Source organism: Somniosus microcephalus, unplaced genomic scaffold (genome assembly GCF_052327205.1).
Source record: "Somniosus microcephalus isolate GS21.2 unplaced genomic scaffold, FLI_Smic_1.0 unresolved_chr1, whole genome shotgun sequence".
NCBI lineage: Eukaryota > Metazoa > Chordata > Chondrichthyes > Squaliformes > Somniosidae > Somniosus > Somniosus microcephalus.
The window spans coordinates 120,175,653-120,201,125 of NW_028225179.1; the positions used below are offsets into that span (position 1 = coordinate 120,175,653).

A 25,473-nucleotide genomic window follows, 5' to 3' on the forward strand; every position below is an offset into this window, starting at 1 on the left:
AAACATATCCCCTCCCCTCCCCTTTCAGCATTCCGAAGGGACCGCTCCCTCCGTGACACCCGGGTCCACTCCACTATCACCCTTAACACCTCTACCCCTTCCCACGGCACCTTCCCGTGCAAGCGCAGGAGATGCAACACCAGCCCTTTTACCCCCTTCCTTCCCACTTTCCAGGGCCCCAAACACTCCTTCCGGGTGAAACAGCGATTTACTTGTACTTCTTGCAAATTAGTATACTGCATTCGCTGCTCACGATGCGGTCTCCTCTACATTGGGGAGACCAAACGTAGATTGGGTGACTGCTTTGCGGAACACCTCCGTTCAGTCCGTAAGGGTGACCCTGAGCTTCCGGTCGCCTGTCACTTTAATTCTCCAATTCACTCCCACTCTGATCTCTCTGTCCTCGGCCTCTTACACTGTTTAAAATGAAGCTCAACGTAAGCTCGAGGAACAGCACCTCATCTTTCTATGAGGCACTTTACAGCCTTCTGGACTCAACATTGAGTTCAACAATTTCCGACCATAACCTCGGCCCCTATCTTTTCAGATGGCGGCTGTTGATGATTCTGCCGTCCCCATTTACACCTTTGTTTCTTTACTTGTCCCATTATCATCTGCTCTCGCTTTGTACTATCATCCCTTTTGTCATTTACTCTCTCCTGCCTTCCACCCTACCATGACCGCCCCTTTTGTTCTTTCCTCCCCCCATTCCCTGCCCCTACACTTGCTCAAAAACTGTTACATCTCTAACTTTTTTCCAGTTCTGGCGAAAGTGTCATCGAGCTGAAACGTTAACTCTGTTTCTCTCTCCCAACAGATACTGCCCTGACCTGCTGAGTGTTTCCAGCACTTCCTGTTTTTGATCTCCAAAGCCACTGTCCCTTTAAAAAGACGTTCAGTAAACCACGCCCCCCCACCCACTTCCTGGTTGAATGAATGTGAAAGTAGCATTCTGGATCCTCCAAAAAAGCTCCTGATGAAATGGCGTCGTTACAGGTATTGGCAAATATGAGAGATGAAGCGATCTGTCCAATCTGTTTGGAATTTTTCGACGATCCGGTGACCATAGACTGCGGGCACAACTTCTGCCGAGCCTGTATTTTGCGGCATTGGGGACCGGTCAGAGGGAGGGTGACCTGCCCGCAGTGTCGGACCGAGTTTGTTCAGAAGAATGTCAGGCCCAACCGCTTTGTGTCCAACATTGTGGAGAGTGTCAAGAAATTGAGGCTGGATCAGCCGCCGGCAGGGAGGGAGTTCCACTGTGAAGAGCACCATGAAAAGCTGAAGCTGTTCTGTGGCGACGATCACAGGGCGATCTGTGTGGTGTGCTCCACGTCCCGTGATCACAAGGACCATGCAGTCAGTCCTATAAATGAAGCGGTTGAACTCTACAAGGTACAGCCTTTCTCACTGCCCAAGTATGTTTCTCTCTCTCTCTCATTGTAAACATTATCAGACAACATTTTTCATATAAGGAGATATTAGGTCAGGTGACCAAAAGCTTGCTTAAATAAGTAAAAAGAAAGAAATTTATATCGCGCCTTTCACGACCACCGGACGTCCCAAAGCGCTTTAAAGCCAATTAATTACTTTTGAGGTGCAGTCACTGTTGTAATGTGGGAAATGCAGCAGCCAATTTGCGCAGAGCAAGGTCTCACAAACAGCAATGTGATAATGACCAGATAATCTGTTTTTAGTGATGTTGGTTGAGGGATAAATATTGGCCCCAGGACACCGGGGAGAACGTCCCTGCTCTTCGAAATAGTGCCCGTGGGGTCTTTTACGCCCACCTGAGAGAGCAGACGGGGCCTCAGTTTAACGTCTCATCCGAAAGACGCCACCTCTGACAGTGCAGCACTCCCTCGGCACTGCGCTGGAGTGTCAGCCTAGCTATGTGCACAAGTCTCAAGTAGTTTTTAAGGAGGAGGGAGAGATTTAAGGAAGGAATTCCAGAGCTTAGGGAGCCGAAGGCACGACCGTCAATGGTGGAGCGATTAAAATCCGGATGCACAAGAGGACAGAATTTTTTTTTATTCATGGGAAGTGAGCGTCGCTGGAAAGGCCAAAATTTATTGCCCTTGAGAAGGTGGAGGTGAGCCGCCTTCTTGAACCACAGAGGGGTTTGGAGTCACCTATAGGCTGTACAGGGTATGGACGGCAGATTTCCTTCCACTGAAGGACATTAGTGAACCAGTACCAGATGGGTTTTTTGCAACAATCCGATAGTTTCATGGTCACCTAGTTTTTTAAAAAGATTTATTTAATTTCCTCAGCTGCCGTGGTGGGATTTGAACTCATGTCTCTGGATCAGTAGTCCAGTGGTGGGATTTGAACTCATGTCTCTGGATCAGTAGTCCAGGCCTCTGGATTACTAATCTAGTAACATATCCACTATGCTAGCATATCCTTGAGGAGTGTAGAGATCCTGGAGAGTTGTAGAGCTGAAGGAGGTTACAGAGATACTTCAGGATGTCCCAAAACAATAATATCCGTAACATACCCAGTGTTGTACAAAAAGGAATAACAACAGAAAATGCTGGAAGCACTCAGCAGGCCAGGCAGCATCCGTGGAGAGAGAGAAACAGAGTTAACGTTTCAGGTCTGGGACCCTTCATCAGAACTGGAAAAAGCTGGAGATGTAACAGATATTAAGCAGGTGCAGAGACGGGGGGGATATTAAGCAGGTGCAGAGACGGGGGGGGGGGATACTAAGCAGGTGCAGAGACGGGGGGGGGGATATTAAGCAGGTGCAGAGACAGTGGGGGGGGGTTAGGAGGGGAGGAAGGAGTAGAAAGAACACCCTGTACTTTTGTAAGAGGCAGGAAAGATAACATGTTGCAAATGGGAATGGCAAAAATCATACTGCATGAAAAATGGGGGCAGGGATAATTATCTGAAATTGTTGAACTCAATGAGTCCAGAAGGCTGCAAAGTGCCCAATCGAAAGATGAGGTGCTGTTCCTCGAGCTTACGTTGAGCTTCATTGGAACAATGTAATAGCCCGAGGACAGAGAGATCAGAGTGGGAGTGAAGCGGTGAATTAAAGTGACAGGCGACTGGAAGCTCAGGGTCACCCGTACGGACTGAACGGAGGTGTTCCGCAAAGCGATCGCCCAATCTGCGTTTGGTCTCCCCAATGTAGAGGAGACCGCATCGTGAGCAGCGAATACAGTATACTAAATTGCAAGAAGTACAAGTAAATCGCTGTTTCACCTGGAAGGGGTGTTTGGGGCCCTGGACAGTGGGAAGGGAGGAGGTAAAAGGGCAGGTGTTCCATCTCCTGCGCTTGCACGGGAAGGTGCCAGGTGAAGGAGAAGGGCTGTTGGGGGTGATTGAGGAGTGGGCCAGGGTGTCGCGGAGGGAGAGGTCCCGTCGGAATGCTGAAGGGGGAGGTGTGGGGAAGATGTGTTTGGTGGTGGGATCACGTTGGAGGTGGCGGAAATGGCGGAGGATGATCCGTTGAATGTGGATGCTTGTGGGGTGAAAGGGGAACCCTATTCTCCCAGTATCTTCGTCTCCGCCGCATCTGTTCTGACGATGCCACCTTCCATACTAGTGCTTCTGACATGTCTTCCTTTTTCCTCAACCGAGGATGCCCCTCTACCGTGGTTGACATGGCCCTTGACTGTGTCCGTTCTATTTCCTGCACTTCTGCTCTCACCCCTTCCCCTCACTCCCAGAACCACGATAGGGTTCCCCTTGTCTTCACCTTTCACCCCACCAGCCTCCACATTCAACGGACCATCTTCCGCCACCTCCAACGTGATCCCACCACCAAACACATCTTCCCCTCACCTCCCCTTTCAGCATTTCGACGGGACCGCTCCCTCCGCGACACCCTGGTCCACTCCTCAATCACCCCCAACAGCCCTGCTCCTTCACCTGGCACCTTCCCGTGCAAGTGCAGGAGATGCAACACCTGCCCATATAGCTCCCCCCTTCCCACTGTCCAGGGCCCCAAACACCCCTTCCAGGTGAAACAGCGATTTACTTGTACTTCTCACAATCTAGTATACTGTATTCGCTGCTCACGATGCGGTCTCCTCTACATTGGGGAGACCAAACGCAGATTGGGCGACCGCTTTGCGGAACACCTCCGTTCAGTCCGTAAGGGTGACCCTGAGCTTCCGGTCGCCTGTCACTTTAATTCACCGCTTCACTCCCACTCAGACCTCACTGTACTCGGGCTATTGCATTGTTCCAATGAAGCTCAACGTAAGCTCGAGGAACAGCACCTCATCTTTCGATTAGGCACTTTACAGCCTGCCGGACTCAACATTGAGTCCAAAAATTTCAGATAATTATCCCTGCCCCCATCTTTCATGCAGTATGATTTTTGCCATTCCCATTTGCAACATTTTATCTTTCCTGCCTCTTACAAAAGTACAGGGTGTTCTTTCAATTCCTTCCTCCCCTCTTAACCCCCCACCCCCCCATCTCTGTACCTGCTTAATATCGGTTACATCTCCAGCTTTTTCCAGTTCTGATGAAGGGTCCCAGACCTGAAACGTTCACTCTGTTTCTCTCTCCACGGATGCTGCCTGGCCTGCTGAGTATTTCCAGCATTTTCTGTTGTTATTTCAGATTTCCAGCATCTGCAGTATTTTGCTATTGTACAAAAAGGAAGCTATCCGCCTTCTAACAGATAATCTAATATTTCATCATAACAGCACTATCAGTATATGCCATATTATCATACACTGTGATATCCCTGGTCTCTGTGGATATTTGCAGCAATGAAGGCTATTCGGTCTGTGGTGTTTGTATCTTGAACACTCCAAAACTAATCGCAAGGCCTTATTCTCTCCCCTCAAACCTGCCTCTTCCTTTGCTTCTAAAATCTATCAGTTTCCCCTGAAAAGTGCGCATGGTCTATGCCTCAACAATCCGCTGTGGCAAAGCATATTGTGCTCCCAACAGCAGTCTGTGTGATGGCATTTTCTCCCACTTTCTGACCACTTTACTTTAACTACCGCTGAGAATGAACTCCCCGATCTCAGGGTACAGGCTTTTGGCTATTCAGTCTTGTCAAAAAAAAAACCCACGGTGATTTCCTTTCAAAACGTCTCTGTTCCAGGGATTGCTGCGAAAATCGGTGGAGTCGCTTCAGAAGCAAATGGCAGTGGTGGGCAAAAGTGAGAATGAAGGAGAAGCAGATCTAAGAAAACTGAAGGTAAGCTGTTTCCAAGTCCTGCACTGAAATGATATCGGGCCGGGAAACACAACAGGACAGAGACGGAATAACAACAGGAAATGCTGGACGCACTCAGCAGGCCAGGCAGCATCCGTGGAGAGAGAAACAGAGTTATTGGCCCAGAACTTGGTGTCGGGGGCTTGCCGCGCGTGCAAGCCCCCGATGTGCACTCACCCGGCGCGCCGACATCTGAAACCTGGCCCGCAGTGGATTTCCTGTCAGTGGCCCGGTTCTGATGTTGGCGCGCTGTGCAAACCTGACCCAGCGGCGTAGTTAGTGCGATGTGCCGGCTGGGATCAGGTGAGCACTGTACAACCAATCAGGGGAGGGGAAACTTCATTCATAAGTTTGAGAGTAAGAACTGTCAAACTCATGAGAGGTACTGCACCCCAAAACACTACTTAAACTTTAAATAAAATTTAAAAAAGACATCCCAATCATTAAATTAAGTATAAATAAGTTTAAAAAAAATAATTTAAACAATTTTTTTTTGTTGAAAAAAATAAATTTTGAATAAAAAGGGTCTAAAACTAAACTTACCGTATTGTAGATTCTTTAAAATAATAAACCTGTGGAAATTTTTTTTTCTAAATTGCACTAAAACACCACTTACCTGTAAAAATAAATACTTACGTGTGCTTTTTACAAGCGTAAAGACCGGAGGCCTTTAGACATGCGCAAATCCCCCAAAACACAGGAAATCCAAGACGCACGCGCTGCCCCCTACAGCGCACGTGCTAGCCTCTTCACCTCTTGGGTTAGAGGAGAGGAAATGCCGGTTTTCAGCGCATGCGCTGTGCATGCTGAAAACCGGCATTTCCTCCGGCCAGACGCGTGAGTACCCCTTCCGTACTCTCGCGTTTGGGGAGGAATTGCTGCCCCAATGTTTCAGGTCTGGGACCCTTCATCAGAACTGGAGAAGGTTAGAGATGTAACATATTAAGCAGGTGCAGGGGCAGGGAGAGGGGGAGGGACGGGAGGAAGGAACGTTCTGTGCTAGGGTAGGAGGCCGGAGAGATTAAATGTTGCAAATGGGGATGGCAAAATCATAAACAGCCTGAAAAATGGGGGCTGGGGTTATAGTCTGAAATTGTTGAACTCAATGTTGAGTCCAGAAGGCTGTAAAGTGCCTAATCGAAAGATGAGTTGCTGTTCCTCGAGCTTGCGTTGAGCTTCATTGGAACAGTGTAAGAGGACAGATACGGAAGCCGTTGTTACAGTTCAGAGTTGCAATACCATGCCTGCGATTACTGCCTCAGACTGTGGAAGCGGGGAGATGTTTTGTCGTCCGGGTAATTTGCCTTTCAGCCTATTTTGGACCTGAACAAACATTCAACTAGTTTAGAAATTGGAATAATTTCCCGATGTAGGGAACGGTAGGATAGTGGTCATGTTACAGAGCTAGTAAGCCAGTTTTTAAAAATTGGTTTATGGGATGTGGGCGTCGCTGGCAAGGCCGGCATTTATTGCCCGTCCCTAGTTGTCCTTGAGAAGGTGGTGGTGAGCCACCTTCTTGAACCGCTGCAGTCCGTGTGGTGACGGTACTCCCACAGTGCTGTTAGGGAGGGTGTTCCAGGATTTTGATCCAGCGACGATGAAGAAACCGCCGATATAGTTCCAATTCAGGGTGGTGTGTGACTTGGAGGTGGTGGTGTTCCCATGCGCCTGCTGCCCTTGTCTTCTAGGTGGAAGAGGTCGCGGGTTTGGGCGGTGCTGCTGAAGAAGCCTTGGCGAGTTGCTGCAGTGCATCTTGTAGATGGTACACACTGCAGCCACGGTACGCCGGTGGTGGAGGGACTGAATGTTTAAGGTGGTGGCTGGGGTGCCAATCAAGTGGGCTGCTTTGTCCTGGATGGTGCCGAGTTTGACTAATGATCCAGAGACTTTCTTTCTCCACAGATGCCTGACCTGTTGAGTGTTTCTAACATTAGCTGTTTTTATGCCATTTATAAATAGAGACATAGAAATATATAATAGAAATACAAAAATAAGGATCTGATCTGTGCTCTCTAACCTCACTTTAGCTGTGGTGTAGTGGGGACAGTTGGTAAATAAGCGCCCTAGAGTATATCTTTAACTGGTGGTATTGAATTAATTTAAATTAATTAAAGGGGTAAGTCATGCCAGGAGAGCCCAGCCCCGTGTTATGCTCCTCTTGCTCTATGTGGGAATTCAGGGACGCTGCCAGTGTCCCTGATGACCACGTGTGCCAGAAATGCATCCAGCTGCAGCTACTAATGGGCCGTATTGAGGCGCTGGAGCTGCGGATGGATGGGTTGTGGAGCATTCACGATGCTGAGAGGGTCGTGGATTACACGTTTGATGAGTTGGTCACGCCACAGGGTAGGGCTGCACAGGCAGGAGGGAAATGGGTGACCACCAGGCGGAGCAGTAGAAGCAGGCAGGTAGTGCAGGAGACCCCTGTGGCCGTCCCCCTTTTAAACAGGTATACCAATTTGGATACTGTTGAGGGGGATGACTCACCAGAGGAAGGCAGCAGCAGCCAACTTCCTGGCGCCAGGGGTGTTGCTGCTGCTCAGGAAGGGAGGAAAAAGAGTGGGAGAGCAATAGTGGTAGGGGATTCTATCGTAAGGGGAACAGATAGAAGGTTCTGTGGCCGTAGACGTGACTCCAGGATGGTTTGTTGCCTCCCTGGTGCCAGGGTCAAGGATGTCACTGAACGGCTGCAGGGCATTCAGAAGGGGGAGGGGGAACAGGCAGAGGTCGTGGTTCACATTGGGACCAACGACATAGGTAGGAAGACGGATGAGGTCCTGCAACAAGAATTTAGGGAGCTAGGTAGCAGATTAAAGAGCAGGACCTCAAAGGTAGTAATCTCTGGAATACTCCCGGTGCCACGTGCTAGTGAGTATAGGAATAGGAGGATAGAGCAGATGAATGCGTGGCTAAAGAGTTGGTGCAGGAGGGAGGGCTTTAGTTTCCTGGATCACTGGGCCTGCTTCTGGGAAAGGTGGGACTTGTACAAGTCGGACGGGTTGCACCTGAACCAGAGCGGGATAAATATCCTTGCGGGGAGGTTTGCTAGCACTGTTCGGGGGGGTTTAAACTAAAATGGCAGGGGGTTGGGAACCTGAACAGGGAGACAGAGGAAAGGAAAACAGGGATAAAAGCAAAAGATAGGAAGGAGAAAAACAAAAGTGGCAGTCAGAGAAATCAACGGTTTAAATCAAACGTGGCCACAGTAAATAATAATTCTAATAGGTCTAAGAGCGTTAAAAAAACAAGCCTGAAGGCTTTGTGTCTTAATGCAAGGAGCATTTGTAATAAGGTGGATGAATTGGCTGCGCAAATAGAGGTAAATGAATACGATTTGGTTGGGATTACAGAAACGTGGCTCAAGGATGGCCAAGACTGGGAACTCAACATCCAGGGGTATTCGATATTCAGGAAAGATAGGCAAAAAGGAAAGGGAGGTGGGGTAGCATTACTGGTTAAAGAAGGGATTAATACAATTGTAATGAAGGATATTAGCTCTGATGATGTGGAATCTGTATGGGTAGAATTGAGAAATACTAAAGGGAAAAAAACATTAGTGGGAGTGGTATATAGACCTCCAAACAGTAAGGTGGAGGTTGGGGATGGCATTAAAAGGGAAATTAAAGAAGCGTGCAATAAGGGCACAGCAGTCATCATGGGTGACTTTAACCTACATATAGATTGGGCCAACCAAATTAGTAACAATACTGTGGAGGAGGAATTCCTGGAGTGTTTACGGGATGGTTTCCTGGACCAATATGTCGAGGAACCAACCAGAGATCAGGCCATCTTAGACTGGGTATTATGCAACGAGAAAGGATTAATTAGCAATCTTGTTGTACGAGGCCCCTTGGGTCGGAGCGATCATAATATGATCGAATTCTTCATTAAGATGGAGAATGAAGTAGTTGACTCGGAGACAAGGGTCCTCAATTTAAATAAAGGAAACTACGATGTTCTGAGGAGCGAGTTGGGCAGGATTGAATGGGGAATGGCGCTCAAAGGGTTGACGGTGGATAGGCAATGGCAAACATTCAAAGACCGAATGGATGAGCTACAGAATTTGTTCATCCCAGTTTGGCGCAAAAATAAAACAAAAAAGGTGACTCAACCGTGGCTAACAAGGGAAATTAGGGATAGCATAAGATCCAAGGAGAGGACATATAAATTGGCTAGAAAAAGCAATAATCCTGAGGATTGGGAGCAGTTTAGGAGTCAACAAAGGAGGACAAAGGGATTAATTAAGTAAGGGAAAATAGAATATGAGAGTAAGCTAGCAGGGAACATAAAAACTGACTGTAAAAGCTTTTATAGATATGTAAAGAGAAAAAGATTAGTGAAGTCAAGCGTATGTCCCTTGCAGTCAGAATCGGGGGAATTTATAATGGGAAACAAGGAAATGGCAGACCAACTAAATGCATACTTTGGTTCTGTCTTCACAAAGGAGGACACAAATAACCTCCCAGAGATGCCGGGGAACATAGGGTCTGATGAAAGCGAGGAACTGAAAGAAATCAGTATTTGTAGGGAAATGGTGTTAGGAAAATTGATGGGACTGAAGGCCGATAAATCCCCAGGGCCTGATGGTCTACATCCCAGGGTACTTAAGGAAGTGGCCCTAGAGATAGTAGATGCACTACTGATCATCTCCCAGAACTCGATAGACTCTGGAACGGTACCCATGGATTGGAGGGTAGCTAATGTTACCCCACTATTCAAAAAAAGGTGGTAGAGAAAAAGCGGGGAATTATAGACCGGTAAGCCTGACATCGGTAGTGGGGAAAATGCTAGAGTCTATTATAAAAGATGTAATAGCAGAGCACTTGGAAAGCAGTGACAGGATCGGACAAAGTCAACATGGATTTACAAAAGGTAAATCATGCTTGACTAATCTACTGGAATTTTTTGAGGATGTAACTGGTAAAATAGATAAGGGAGAACCAGTGGATGTGGTGTATTTGGACTTTCAGAAGGCTTTCGATAAGGTCCCACACAAGAGATTAGCGTGCAAAATTAAGGCACATGGGATTGGGGGCAAGGTGTTGACTTGGATAGAGAACTGGTTGGCGGACAGAAAGCAAAGAGTTGGGATAAACGGGTCGTTTTCCGAGTGGCAGGCAGTGACTAGTGGGGTACCGCAAGGATCGGTCCTAGGACCCCAGCTGTTCACAATATATATTAATGATCTGGATGAGGGAATTGGATGTAATATCTCCAAATTTGCAGACGACACAAAGCTGGGTGGGAGGGTAAGCTGCGAGGAGGATGTCGGGAAAATCCAGTACGATTTGGACAGGTTGGGTGATTGGGCAGAAACATGGCAAATGCACTATAATGTGGATAAATGTGAGGTTATCCACTTTGGTGGCAAAAACAGGAAGGCAGATTATTATTTGAATGGCAATAGATTGGGAGAAGGGGAAGTGCAAAGAGACCTGGGTGTCCTTGTGCACCAGTCGCTGAAGGTAAGCATGCAGGTGCAGCAGGCGGTTAAGAAGGCAAATGGTATGTTGGCCTTCGTAGCAAGAGGGTTCGAGTACAGGAACAAGGATGTCTTGCTACAGTTGTACAGGGCCTTGGTGAGACCGCACCTTGAGTATTGTGTGCAGTTTTGGTCACCATACCTGAGGAAGGACGTTCTTGCCATGGAGGGAGTGCAGCGAAGATTCACCAGGCTGATACCTGGGATGGCAGGAATGATGTATGAGGAGAGATTGTGTCGATTGGGCTTATACTCACTGGAGTTTAGAAGATTGAGAGGGGATCTCATCGAAACCTATAAAATTCTGTCAGGTCTGGACAAACTAGATGCAGGAAGGATGTTTCTGATGGCCGGGGAGTCTAGAACCAGGGGTCATAGTCTAAGGATAAGGGGTAAGCCATTTAGGACTGAAATGAGGAGGAATTTCTTCACCCAGAGAGTGGTGAACCTGTGGAATTCTCTGCCACAGAGGGCGGTGGAGGCCAGTTCATTAAATATATTGAAGAAAGAGTTGGATATGTTTCTTGAGGCTGAAGGGATCAAGGGATATGGGGAAAAGGCAGGGACAGGGTACTGAGTTTGGATGATCAGCCATGATCACATTGAATGGCGGAGCAGGCTCGAAGGGCCGAATGGCCTACTCCTGCTCCTATCTTCTCTGTTTCTATGTTTACCCTGTGCGTTGCTTGCCCCGTGCACTATCTAGTAATATTGATTAGTAATATATTAAAAGTCCTGTATCTAGCTACATTTCTGCCACACTAACTCTTGTGTCAATATTTGTCGCACCTGCTGGCATGATTTTCTGACATTGTTGATTATTAATGGGGAAAGGACACTGTGGTCAGGAGAGAGGGGAGAGTGAGAAACGTTCTACATGAAAAACTGATGGAAGCTGATTCCATAAATAATTTTAAAAGGGAGTTGGAACTTACAGGGTTACAGATAAAAGCAGAGATATGGGACTAAGCACGACTGCTCTTTCAAAGAGCCAGCACAGGAACGATGAGCTGAACGGCCTCCTTCTGTGCTGTAAGTCTATGGGATTCTATGAAGAGAGAGAGAGAGAGAACCAGAAAGTAACATAGAAATAGAGAGAACCACGAGCGAACAGACAGACACCATCCACAGCACGGTGTGAACGCAGGAAGAAATACAGCATATTCTGCGAGTTACCCGTAGCCCCCTGCAAAGATATCCTGACGTGATCGAAGCGGCTTCTTGGCCTGGTCAGAATGAGCTTTATTGGAACAATGCTGCACAGTAGTTGCTTTCGTGCCGTGTGCCACTGATGCTGCACACTGTGTCCAGTTTACCTCAAACAGTTCACTTTTAGTAAAAACAGAAAATGCTGGAGATACTCAGCAGGTCAGGCAGCACCTGTGGAGAGAGAAACAGAGTTAACGTTTCGGGTCGATGACCCTTCGTCAGAACTGGAAAAAGCTGAAGATGGAACAGGTTTTTAAGCAAGGGCAGGGAAAGGGGGGAGGGGAGTAAAGAACAAAAGGGATAGGATGGAAGGCAGGAGAGATTAAATGACAAAAGGGATGATGGTGCAAGGCAAAAGGAGATGGTAATGGGACAAGTTAAGGAACAACAGATGACTCCAGATGAAGTGTAAGTGGCACTGGCAGAATGAAAGACGGCTGCCACATGAGAGAGAGAAAAAATAAATAAATGGAAAAAAATGATAGGGTCAGAGGTTATGGTCTGAAATTGTTGAACTCTATGTTGAGTCCAGAAGGCTGTAAAGTGCCCAATCGAAAGATGAGGTGCTGTTCCTCGAGCTTACGTTGAGCTTCATTGGAACAGTGTAAGAGACCGAGGATGGTGAGGTCTGAGTGGGAGTGGAACGGAGTATTAAAGTGACAGGCGGCCGGAAGCTCGGGGGTCACCCTTACGGACTGAACGGAGGTGTGTTTTGTTAACTTTTAGTGCTTGCCTGTTGAAATAAAGAATAGATTTGCCTTTCTAATCTAGGCTTTATTAACTTAAAAATCCTGTAGCACATCTTCAACACCCAGTCCCAACTAAAGGCTGGAAAGAACTGAATTTAAGATGGCCACCACAAATCACATGACATCAACTACCAATGAGATTACAGCATATATCCCAAGGCAGGAAACAAACAACCAATCACAATACTTCTTACTAAACATAGAGAATAATCACCACACCTGTTCGTTACATAGGGATGTGAGTTAGTGCAGCAGATTAATTCCTATCATTTGACAAGGACCAGCCTAATTACAGACTAGTCCTTTATCAGCACACTTTTGATAATAGTATGAGCAATTTCAGGTCAAATTAAATTGGAATTAGCAATCCCAGTGTGAAACCAACTTTGCCAATTTCCAATATTCAAATATTAATAGTGTGAAACATTATTAAATAATAAAACCTGAAGTAACTAGAATTTCCTCTGCTCATCTTTAATCACTAACATATTTCAGTTTTCCTTTCTGAATGCTTCCTGTGGCTCACCTATTGTGGTCTAGTTCATCTTGGTATCAAACTGTGTACCTCCATTCTCACTATCACCAACACGATCTAGTGTGAAATTGACTTAATCACTGAGAAATGGAATAGATTGAACCCATTCCAAAAACATCTCAGTACCTTGTCCAAATGCCCATTGTTTATGCCTCAATACTGACCGAGTGTTGTCAAGGTATTTGAAGGCCATTTAGGTGTGAAATCAGGAGGTACTTTTTCACACAAAGGGTTGTAGAAATCTGTAACTCTTTCCCCTCTTTCCCCCCGCCCCCCCAAAGAGGCTGTGGATGCTGGAGCGCAATTGAAATATTTAAGACAGAGATCGATTAGTTTTTTCTCAGGTAAGGGTATCAAGAGACGTGTAGCAAAGGCGATAAAATGGAGTTGCGGCACAGATCAACCAGGATCTAATTGAATGGTGAAACGGTCTCTGAATGGTCGACTCCTGTTTCGACGATCCTATTCCTATGGATGGATCCCGAACATGATTGTGCCCTTGCTGGCTCTAAACACTTTCTGTGAAGAGTCGCGATCGGAAGGGAGGAATCTGACTGATTTTTCACCTTTTTGAGGTCCAAGGCCACTGAAGGCCATTGCCATGCCCAGGTGCCTACCTTGGTTGGGCTCATCCAACTAAGCAACGAGGAGGAGTGGAAGCTACAGTCTACTTGATCTGTGAGGCTCAACTGCTGACTGGAGAAACCCAACTGCTGTCACTGGTGTTCCGCTCGTACTGATTTAACTTAACATCAGTTCGCCGTTACAAGTGGGGATGTGATACATTTTTCTGGAATTATATATTTATAAAGGCTCCCGACGAGAAGCGACCAGGGCTGAAAGAATAAATGGAATTTCGGAGCACAATTTTTTTTCTCGGGCAGACAAACTGTCCAGATTGTTTTGAGGTTTGACATAAGAAATAGTAGCAGGAGTCGGCCATACGGCCCCTCGAGCCTGCTCCGCCATTCAATAAGATCATGGCTGATCATCAACCTCAACTCCACTTTCCCGCCCGATCTCCATATCCCTTGATTCCCCAAGAGTCCAAAAATCTATCAATCTCAACCTTGAATATACTCAAAGACTCAGCATTCACAGCCCTCTGGGGCAGAGAATTCCAAAGATTCACAACCCTCTGAGTGAAGAAATTCCTCCTCATCTCAGTCTTAAATGGCCCACCCCTTATCCTGAGACTATGCCCCCTAGTTCTAGACACTCCAGCCAGGGGAAACAACCTCTCAGCATCTACCCTGTCAATCCCCTTTGTATGTTTGCTAATTTACTTATAGTGAGATAATTGTTTCCTATCTGATCCAGTGTGATCATCTGGAGCAGAGGGAAGATGATTTACAGAGACATAGTTTCATAAACGTTTTCTCGCTCTTTGCCGCTATTTTAAATCATACTGTACAGCTGGCCAGGAACATTTTTGCAATGTACTGCACCTGATTCTGTTCTGTGTTTGTGTCAGTTCAGCGATTCCAATGCTCTTCTAGCCAGTCTCCCAACCTCCGTAAACTTGAGCTCATCCGAAACACTGCTGTCCCTTCGCTAACTCGCACCAATTCCTGTTCATCCATCACCGCAGTGCTCGTTAAACATAAGAACATAACAAATAGGAGCAGGAGTCGGCCATTTGGCCCTTCGAGCCTGCTCCACCATTCAATGAAATCATGGCTGATCTTCTACCTCATCTCCACTTCCCTACACTATCCCCATATCCCTTGATTCCCTTAATATTCAAAAAGCTATCGATCTCTGTCTTGAATATACTCAATGACTGAGCCTCCACAGCCCTCTGGTGGTAGAGAATTACAAAGATTCACCACCCTCTGAGTGAAGAAATTTCTCCTCATCTCAGTCCTAAATGGCCGACCCCTTATTCTGAGACTGTGACCCCTGGTTCTAGACTCTCCAGCCAGGGGAAACCTCCTCCCTGCATCTACCCTGTCAAGCCCTGTAAGAATTTTACCTACATTTATCAACATTGGCTCCCAGTCCAGCAACACCTCGATTTTATAACATTTGAATCCTGGTGTTCAGATCCCTCCATGGCCCCGCCCCTCCCTATCTATGTAACCTCCGCCAGCCCTACAACCCTCTGAGATCGCTATGCTCTTCCGATTCCGGCCACTTGCGCATTCCTGATTTCCTTCACTCCACCATTGGTGGCCATACATTCAGTTGCCTAGGCTCTAAGCTCTGGAATTCCATCTCTACACTTCAGAATCATAGAAATTTAGAATCATAGAAATTTACAGCACAGAAGGAGGCCATTTAGCCCATCGTGTCCGTGCCAGCCGACAAAGAGCTCTCCAGTCTAATCCCACTTTCCAGCTCTTGGTCCGTAGCCTTGTAGGTTGCGGCACTTCAAGTGCATATACAAGTACTTTTTAAATGTGATGAGGGTTTCTGCCTCAACCACCCTTTCAGGCAGTGAGTCCCAGACCCCCACCACCCTCTGGGTGAAAACATTTCTCTTCAACTCCCCTCTAAAACTCCAACTAATTACTTTAATTCTATGCCCCCTGCTAAGGGAAATAAGTCCTTCCTATCCACTCTATCTCGGCCCCTCATAATTTTATACACCTCAATTAGATCTCCCCATAACCTCCTCTATTCCAAAGAAAACAACCCCAGCCTATCCAATCTTTCCTCATAGCTAAAATTCCCCAGCCCAGGCAACATCCTTGTAAATCTCCTCTGCACCCTCTCTAGTGCAATCACATCTTTCCTGTAATGTGGTGACCAGAACTGCACGCAGTACTCTAGCTGAGGCCTAACTAGTGTTTTATACCATTCTAGCATAACCTCCCTGCTCTTGTATTCTATATATACCTCCCTGCTCTTGTATTCTATATATACCTCCCTGCTCTTGTATTCTATATATACCTCCCTGCTCTTATATTCTATATATACCTCCCTGCTCTTATATTCTATATATACCTCCCTGCTCTTGTATTCTATATATACCTCCCTGCTCTTGTATTCTATATATACCTCCCTGCTCTTGTATTCTATATATACCTCCCTGCTCTTATATTCTATATATACCTCCCTGCTCTTGTAGTCTATATATACCTCCCTGCTCTTATATTTTCCGCTTCTCTAACACTCTCTCCTCCTTTAAGTCGCTCCTTAAAACCTGCCTCTTTGACCAAGCTTTTGGTCACCTGTCCTAATATCTCCTTACGTGGCTCGGTGCTAATGCTCCTGTCAACTGCCTTGGGACATTTTATGACTTTAAAAGCGCCACATGAATGCACGTTGTCGTTTATTTCAAAAGGAACAAGCCGGCAATTTGCAGAAGAACATTGCGTCAAAATTCAACCAACTGCACCAGTTTCTGCATCAGGAGGAACAGAGCCTGAAAACTAAACTGGAGCAAGAGGAAAAGACCATATTACAGCAAATAGAAGAAAATCTGAAGACAATCTCTGAAGAACGTGTCGCCATTAAACAGACAATAACCGACATACAGAGGAGACTGACTCTACAAGAGGCTGAATTTCTACAGGTATGAACTATTGCTACATGGTGAAACAGCCACTGTTTACAAACCAAACAGGTTCTAAAATCTGGTGCTCCTCAAGCAGCTGTATTGCAGAATCATAGAATCATATACTCCTGGAATCATCAGCCCCAAACCTAACCTAACCCGCTGAAGCGTTCGTGTCAGTCACTCGTTTGACACCATTCTGTTTTCCTCTCCATTGAAAGCCAGAGGGGAGTAAAAAAGGCGTCCAGCCCGAAGCTACCCTGTTCCCGCTGAATGGGCTGGGTTAAGATCTGAGCTATGGAATCATACAGCACAGAAGGAGGCCATTTGGCCCATCGTGCCTGCCCCAGTTCTTCGAAAGAGCTAGCTAATTAGTCCCCCTTCCTTGCTCTTTCCCCATAACCCTGCACTTCTTTCTTTTTGAGTATTTATCCAATTCCCCTTTGAAAGTTACTATTGAATCTGCTTCCACCGCCCTTTCAGACAACACATTCCAGATCGCAACAACTCGCTGCACAAAAAATAATTCTCTCCATCTCCCCTGGATTTCTTCTGCCAATTATTTGAAATCTGTGTCCTTTGGTTCCTGACCCACCTGCCAATGGCAACAGTTTCCCCTCATATACTCCATCAATACCCCTCATAAGGAGACCTAGGCCTAGAAATTCAGTTGGCGCCGCGCCAGGGCTTTAGCGCCGGAAATTTAGCGCCGGCGCTAAGTCCCCCTGCGCGCGCCAAAAATTCAGTAGCGCCGCGCCCAAACGGCTGCCGGCGCTACAGGAGGGTGTCAGCGCCTCGAAATGGGCGCTGACTGCCGCATTGCGGCGCAATTCCGGCGCTGCGGCACCCGATGCGGTGCGGCAGGCTGGGGAAGTGCAGGCCTCCTCCTTCAGTTAAGGAGGAGCTGCCTGCACCCGCCCGCTGGCCGTTGAAATCTTGAAAAAAATGAGCCCGGCACCTCGGAGAAGTGCCGGGCTCGCAGGCCAGACGCATCTGTTCCGCAGGGGGGGGGTGGAGGAGTCTGGGGAGGGAGGTGCGGGCAGGCGGCCGGCGGGAAAGCGGCCGGCCGCCGCGCGACCTTAATGCGCCGGCACTAACTCGCGTAGGACTCTGCTGAAACATCGTTGGTTGCGGCTGCCACGGGCGAGGCGGCCGCAACTCAATTTCGGCGTTGGGGCCCGTCACCACGGCAACCGGGACGCTGCGCACACCGATGACGTCATCGGTGCCGGCGCAGCGCAACCGGTCTAACGCCGATGGCAGGGCCCCACTGAATTTACAAGCCGGCCATAACTCCGGCGCTAGGCCCTCTAGCGCCTCAAATGGGGCGCTAACCCTACTGAATTTTCAGCCCCTAATATCTTATACCTGGCCAATAAGAAGGGAAGGTTAGGTAAAGCAGTAAATAGATTGGTCCGGAACAGAGTTTAAAAGTGTCAGATAAGAAAATCAAAGATCATGTATCAGAATTGCGAGTTTGTTGAATTTATTAGGCAATACCCATCTGTACTGTGCGTTAACAGGACTCGGATGAAAAGATTGTCATTGATTTTCACATGACGTGCACAGCGTTGGAACGGATTTTGTGCTTTTCCCCACAAGTGGAAACATTCTCACTGTATCCACTCTATCAAAACCTTTCATAATTTTAAAGATTCAGGAGAAAAGGGACCCAGCCTGTTCATCCTTTCCTGATATGTATACCCTCGCAATTCTGGTATTATCTGGTCATGATGCCACGATCTAATCTGACTCCAATAACCTTTTAATTTTTATCGAGTTAAAAGTTAAATCTCAGTTTAAGGACAGTGAAATAGAACTGATTGCTGAAGAAAACATCTCACGGTTTAAACAGAAAACAGGGAGTGTGAGTAAAGGGTAGCTATTCACAGTGGCAGAAGGTGGGTTGTGGTGTTCCACAAGGATCAGTGCTGGGACCACTGTTGTTCACAATTTACATTAACGATTTAGACTTTGGAATCAAAAACACTATTTCTAAATTTGCGGATGATGCCAAATTGGGGGGATAGTCAATACTGAGGAGGACTGCAACAAATTACAGGAGGACATTAATAAACTTGCAGAATGGGCATATAATTGGCAAATGAAGTTCAACACAGATAAATGTGAGGTATTACATTTTGGTAGGAAGAAGAGGGAGGTCACTTATTACTTGGTGGGTGCGAGTCTCGGTGGGGTGGAGGAACAAAGGAATCTCGGAGTACAAATACACAAATCACTAAAAGTTGCGCCACAGGTTAGCAAGGCCATAAAAAAAGCAAACCAAGCACTAGGGTTTATTTCTAGAGAGATGGAATTGAAAAGTAGGGAAGTTATGCTAAACCTGTATCGAACCTTGGTTAGACCACACTTGGAATACTGCGTACAGTTCTGGTCACCATATTATAAAAAGGATATAGAGGCACTGGAGAGGGTGCAGGAAGATTTACAATGATGATACCAGAAATGCGAGGGTCTACATATCAGGAAAGGATGAACAGGCTGGGTCTCTTTTCTCCTGAAAAAAGAAGGCTGAGGGGTGACATAATAGAGATTTTTTAAATTATGAAAGGTTTTGATAAAGTGGATACAGAGAGAATGTTTCCACTTGTGGGGAAGAGCATAACTTGAGGCCATCAATATAAGATAGTCAGCAAGAAATCCAATAGGGAATTCAGAAGAAACTTTAACCAGAGAGTGGTGAGAATGTGGAACTCGCTACCACAGGGAGTGGTTGAAGCGAATAGTATGGATGCATTTAAGGGGAAGCTAGACAAACATAAGAGGGAGAAGGGAATAGAGGGTTATGCTGATAGATTTAGATGAGGAAAGACGGGAGGAGGCTCGAGTGGAGCATAAACGCCGACATGGACTGGTTGGGCCGAATGGCCTGTTTCTGTGCCGTATATCCTGTGTAATCCTATGTATGTAATCCTATGTAAACATCTCTCCAGCTCTCTGTAATAACGTTATCCTTTCTTTTAGGACATAAAATCTTTTCTTGCCAGGTATGTGATCTTTTCACCATATTCGGATGACAATTATATTTCTTGATGCAACCTTCTCCGTCAATATTCCCATTCATATTAATATGCTTGCAAATGTATAATGTATTTGAGCACTGTACTCCATTCTGGCAATCACAGGCAGCAACATATGCACACACTGGACAAAGTGTACATAAAGTCGACGCCTAGTGTAAAAGCGATGAGCTTCAGTGCAGTGCAGTGCTGAGGGAGTGCTGCACTGTTGGAGGTGCCGTCTTTCAGATGAGGCATTAAACCGAGGCCTCATCTGCTCTCTCGTGTTTGCACATTCTCCCCGTGTTTGCTCCGGTTTCCTCCCACAGTCCAAAGATGTGCGGGTTAGGTTGATTGGCTATGATAAATTGACCCTTAGTGTTAGGGGGATTAAATACGTGGGGTTACGGGGATCGGGTGGGATATGTGTTGGTATGGGGTTACGGGGATCGGGTGGGATATGTGTCGGTGCAGGCTCGATGGGCCGAAATGGCCTCTATCTGCATTGTGTGGTTTCTGTGATTTCTGTGTTGATGTAAAAGATCCCATGGCACTATTTCGAAGAAGAGCAGGGGAGTTATCCCCGGTATCTTGGCCAACATTTATCCCTCAACCAACATCACTAAAAACAGATTATCTGGTCATTATCCTGTTACTGTTTGTGGGAGCTTGCTGTGTGCAATTGTCTGCCACGTTTTTACAACACTATTCTCCACTTGCCTGGATAAGTGCAGCTCCAACAACACTCAAGAAGCTCGACACCATCCAGGACAAAGCAGCCCACTTGATTGGCACCCCATCCACCACCTTAAACATTCACTCCCTCCACCACCGGCGTACCGTGTCTGCAGTGTGTACCATCTACAAGATGCACTGCAGCAACTCACCAAGGCTTCTTCGGCAGCACCTCCCAAACCCGCGACCTCTTCCACCTGGAAGGACAAGGGCAGCAGGCGCATGGGAACACCACAACCTCCAAGTTCCCCTCCAAGTCACACACCATCCTAACCTGGAAATATATTGGCCGATCCTTCATCGTTGCTGGGTCAAAATCCTGGAACTCCCTCCCTAACAGTAGTGTGGGAGTACCTTCACCACACGGACTGCAGCGGTTCAAGAAGATGGCTCACCACCACTTTCACGAGGGCAACTAGGGATGGGCAATAAATGCTGGCCTTGCCAGCGACTCCCACATCCCATAAACGAATAATTTTTAATAAGTACTTCATTGGCTGTAAAATGCTTTGGGACTCCCTGAAATAGACTGACTGCCTGAGGGTTTTGTGCACTGTCTATAAAAGCTTCAGGAAAAATAAATCTGAGCTTCAGGGCCATTTTGTATTTTTGTTTCAAGTTTCAGGTTTATCATCTCCATTTTACAATCTCGATTATATTCTTCATTTCAACCTTTGCACAGGTCTGCGGCGCAATGTAAGAAGACCACAAGAGTTCCCATTGCTCTCAGTCTCGGTGAGTTTAATGGCCCTCTACAGTACGCAGCTTGGAAACGGATGCTGAAGCTCATCGACCCAGGTAAAGTTGTCTTTTTCTGGTAGGAGCGGCGGGGCAACTATGGTCAAATGCTGTTGAAATATACTTGTTCTGCCATAAAATAGTTTTATTTTGTGAATTGATGCAACAGTTTCAGGAAATGTAGGCAGATTTGTTTACTTATAAAAAGTTAAAGCAGGATTTAAAAAGCAGAGGCCAGGGTGTGCTGCTGTCACTCAGTTCCTGTGTCAAAGTCAGACATTCTGTCTATGTTTTTATCAATTTCCGTTATAAATTCATACGTTGGCACATTGTAATGACGCCTCCTCCAGGTGTTGACTCTGCTCCACCTCCACTGGGCAGCGAAGAGTAATTAAAATAGTTTACATCGGCAGTTTGCAATCTAAATCTGGATATAGGGATTTATAATGGGGAAAAGTTGACAGGAAGCAAGTGTTTTTCACATGTTTGTAGTTAATACTAGAATTACATAGAAATCACAACCCGGAACGGACAGGTTTGGCCAGCCAGTCTATTTTCGTGTTTATTCTCCACACGAGCAGTAAATCCTAATCCCACGTGCTCGATCTTTTCCCAAATCCCTTTGCTACCCTTTCCTTCCAGCGCCTATCTAAGCTATTCTTGAATGTTAATCCGGTCTCTGCTTCAATCGGAGCTTCAATGCCATTTTGTTTCATCTCCCGGCAAATTGTTGTTTCAAGTTTTGGGTTACGCGGAGTGACGAGGGAACTAGAGCTGGGATTGTTCTCCTTGGGGCAGAGAAGGTTAAGGGGAGATTTAACAGAGGCGTTCAAAATCATGAAGGGGTTTGATAGAGTAAATAAGGAGAAACTGTTTCCAGCGGCAGACAAGTCAGTAACCAAAGGACACAGATTTAAGGTGATTGGCAAAAGAACCGGAGGCGAGATGAAGAGATTTTTTTTTACTCAGCGAGTTGTTGTGATCTGAAATGCGCTGCCTGAAAAGGCGTTGGAAGCAGATTCAATAGTAACGTTCAGAAGAGAATTGGATAAATAATTGAAGAGGAGAAAATTGCAGGGCTATGGGGAAAGAGCAGGTGAGTGGGACTGATCGAATAGCTCTTTCAAAGAGCCGACACAAGCACGATGGGCCGAGTGGCCTCCTTCTGTGCTGTAAAATGCTATGATTCAATGATTCTAATCACTAGCTCTGGGACTTATCCCAGGGACTCAGCTGCCTGTTTAAAAAAGAGTCGCTCACTCTCAAACCCCTTTCTCTTAGTTTAATTGTGTCCCAATATTGTATCATTCTCTACTCCTCAGTCACAGAATATAGCTTGTCACTATCTAGTCTGTTTGATGCCGTTAAAATTTATTACGTCTATCAGTTCACCCTGTTACCTTGAATAAAATGCTGGAAACACTCAGCAAGTCGGGCAGCATCTGCGGAGAGAGAAACAGTGTTTAGGGAAAAGTGTAACCTAACCCGCCCGGTTTTACTCTTTTTTGAAGTCGACGGGGAGTAATCTGGGTCGGGGTCTAAAACCAGCATTCCACCCGCCCCCGGGGGTTTCTCGCCCAGCGACATAGGTTACGATTCAGCTCGTTGATCGTTCATCAGCGCTGGGAAGATGCTGACGGTGAACAGCTTTTCAGCATGTATGGAGCCAGGGGGAAAAACAGACAGCAAGGACGCAATAGAATGGTTTATGGTAGGGTGGAGGGCAGGAGCGATTGAATGAAAAAAAGGGAATCACTCCTGGTATCCTTTAAATCCCGTTATGTATTTGGAAACATAGAAAAATAGGAGCAGGAGTAGGCCATTCGGCCCGTCGAGCCTGCTCTGCCATTCAATATGACCATGGCTGATCCACTATCTCAATAACATATTCCTGCTCTCTCCCCATACCCCTTGATGCCTTTTGTGTCTTGAAGGCCATCACTGCCCATGTGTTATCTGCAGCCATTGAGCCCGAATCTGCGCCCTGCCCATGTCGGCAGAGAGAGAACATTAAACCTGCATTAAACAGTTTACTTCCGCGGCTGTTCTGATATTTTTTTTCTTCCTTCAGTTCCAGCTCCTCTGAATCTGGATCCGAACACGGCGCATCCCAGACTTGTCCTGTCGGAAAACCAGACTCGCGTGAGCTTTGGTGATGGCAAGCAGCAGGTGCCAGACAAGCCAGGGAGGTTCATGCACTGGCACAGTATCCTGGCGTGCCAGGGATTCCGAACCGGGAGACACCACTGGGAAGTGGAAGTGGGGAATAACAGGACCTGGGGCGTCGGCGTGGCTAAGGAGTCGGTGCCAAGAAAGAAGGACTTCACGCCGGAACCGAAAGCTGGGGTTTGGGTCTTGTGGCGGTTGGGGGAGGAGTACACCACTCTGACCTCACCTCGTACCGCCCTCCCCCTGAGAAACAAACCCCGGAAATTGGGAGTTTACCTGGACTATGAGGCAGGGCAGGTGTCACTGTACAATGCCGATGACATGTCTCATCTGTATACTTTCACTGATACCTTCACTGAGAAACTCTATCCTTTCTTCTTAACCGGCTGCACCATCGATTCATTGAAACTGGTCCCCTTACAGATATAGAATCATTTAATTATTATGGGTAGATGCTGCGAGGATGTTTCCCCTCGTGGGTGAATCTAGAACTAGGGGGCATAATTTCAGAATAAGGGGAAACCCTTTTAAATCAGAAATGAGGAGGAATTTCTTCTTTGAGGGTCGTGAATCTTTGGATTTCTCTTCCCCGGAGAGCTGTGGAGGCTGGGTCATTGAATATATTTAAGGTGGAGATAGACAGATTTTTGAACGATAAGGGAGTCCAGGGTTATCGGGAGCGGGCAGGGAAATGGAGTTGAGGCCAAGATCAGATCAGCCATGATCTTATTGAATGGCAGAGCAGGCTCGAGGGGCCAAATGACCTACTCCTGCTCCTACGTCTTATCTTCTATGTTCCCAGCGTGGCTGAAATGGGGAGTCACTGAAACTGCATAAGGAACTTATGCCTTCAAATGTCTGGAGCCCAAAGCTCTGGAATTCCTCCCTAAACCTCTCCGCCTCTCTACAACATTATCCTCCTTTAAGATGCTCCTTTAAACCTATCTCTTTGACCAATGAGCATTCAATGGCCTATGGATCTTGGCTTTCTTTTATGTTTCTCAACCTAAAAAGTGTACTAAATTCAGGAATGCAATTACATATGGTTCGAATTAATAGTTTCAGTTACCCGAAATGATCACGCATCCAATGCAGAGTGTGGTTGAATTTAGAACTTTGTAATACATTGACTAATACATCTTTAGCATAAAAATAAGTTGCACATCTTTTATACTATGATTTGGACAAACAAATCTGGGAACTCGGAAAGGTTAATTAATGCAGTTGTTCCTTTCAGCTCCTAACTTGCTGCTCAGAATACTGACCTGAATAATAATCTTCCCAGAACATTTTAATTGATGAATCAAAACATTATGACAAAAACAACAATGCAAAAATGATTTGGATGAAATACTAGTAGGAGCAATGCATAGATTGTCCCCAAACCACGGGTAGAATTATTATCAATATATTCTTATTGTATAATGCCAAGTTGGACTTCAATGAATTCATTTCTTTTACTTTCGTGAATTTGCATTTTTAACTGCAATCAACTTGATTTGAAATGCCTTCTTCTGTTGCATTATCTGTTCCATTTAACTTCTCTCTACAATCATTTTTGTTGCTTTGCGACTCAATGTTACTCATTTAGTAATCAATAAAAATCATATATTCACATTTTTGGTTGTGATTAATTGATTGTTTCAGAGGACTTCAAGGGTTAAGTTACGAGGAGAGATTACACAAATTAGGGTTGTATTCCCTAGAATTTGGAAGGTTAAGGGGTGATCTGATTGAAGTGTTCAAGATATTAAGGGGAACAGATAGAGAAACTATTTCCACTGTGTAATGAAATCTGTTTGTCTTGCCTGTTCTTGCCTGTATTCGTTTTGCACTCATGTATATTACCCTCCCCCACACGGTGTATAGTTTCACTTCCTCTTTCCTGACTAACCTGGAAGGTTCCAGGTCTCGGCTCTTGGCTCCGCCCCTGACTTCTCTTACATAAAGATCCCAGGATTTGTATGACTCATTCCTGCGAGCCAGTCGGTGTGTTGAGATGTTAGCTCTGATCTTAGTGATTAAAAGCCAACTTGTTAAAGTCTATAACTTCTAGTTTTGTGGTTATTGAAGCCACATCAATTTTAATCACTAAAGAATACTAGGATGGATCGACTCCTAAAACCAGAGCGTCTGGACTTGG

The 25,473-nt window shown here is 46.2% G+C and overlaps 1 protein-coding gene across 3 annotated transcripts; it reads left to right on the forward strand.

Annotated features, from left to right (window-relative positions):
* The first annotated feature begins 904 nt into the window (after positions 1-904).
* LOC147095748 (E3 ubiquitin-protein ligase TRIM39-like) lies at positions 905-24,947 on the forward strand. 3 transcript variants are annotated; one of them, XM_085974799.1, is made up of 6 exons: positions 909-1,395; positions 5,078-5,173; positions 16,456-16,686; positions 19,654-19,676; positions 21,106-21,221; positions 23,233-24,947. In XM_085974799.1, the coding sequence occupies exons 1-6, from the start codon at positions 982-984 to the stop codon at positions 23,757-23,759; spliced, it is 1,407 nt and encodes a 468-aa protein (XP_085830925.1). In that variant the 5' UTR covers positions 909-981; the 3' UTR covers positions 23,760-24,947. The 3 variants fall into 3 exon arrangements, with proteins under 3 accessions (XP_085830926.1, XP_085830925.1, XP_085830927.1); XM_085974801.1 differs by having other exon boundaries at positions 931-996; XM_085974800.1 differs by lacking the exon at positions 5,078-5,173 and having other exon boundaries at positions 905-1,395.
* The last annotated feature ends 526 nt before the right edge of the window (positions 24,948-25,473 follow it).

Coding starts and splice junctions, on each gene's coding strand:
- LOC147095748 (XM_085974799.1), top strand. CDS start 982: ATGGCGTCGTTACAGGTATTGGCAAATATGAGAGATGAAGCGATCTGT. Junction 1,396..5,077: donor AAGCGGTTGAACTCTACAAG/GTACAGCCTTTC, acceptor TCTCTGTTCCAG/GGATTGCTGCGAAAATCGGT. Junction 16,687..19,653: donor AAGAGGCTGAATTTCTACAG/GTATGAACTATT, acceptor CCTTTCTTTTAG/GACATAAAATCTTTTCTTGC.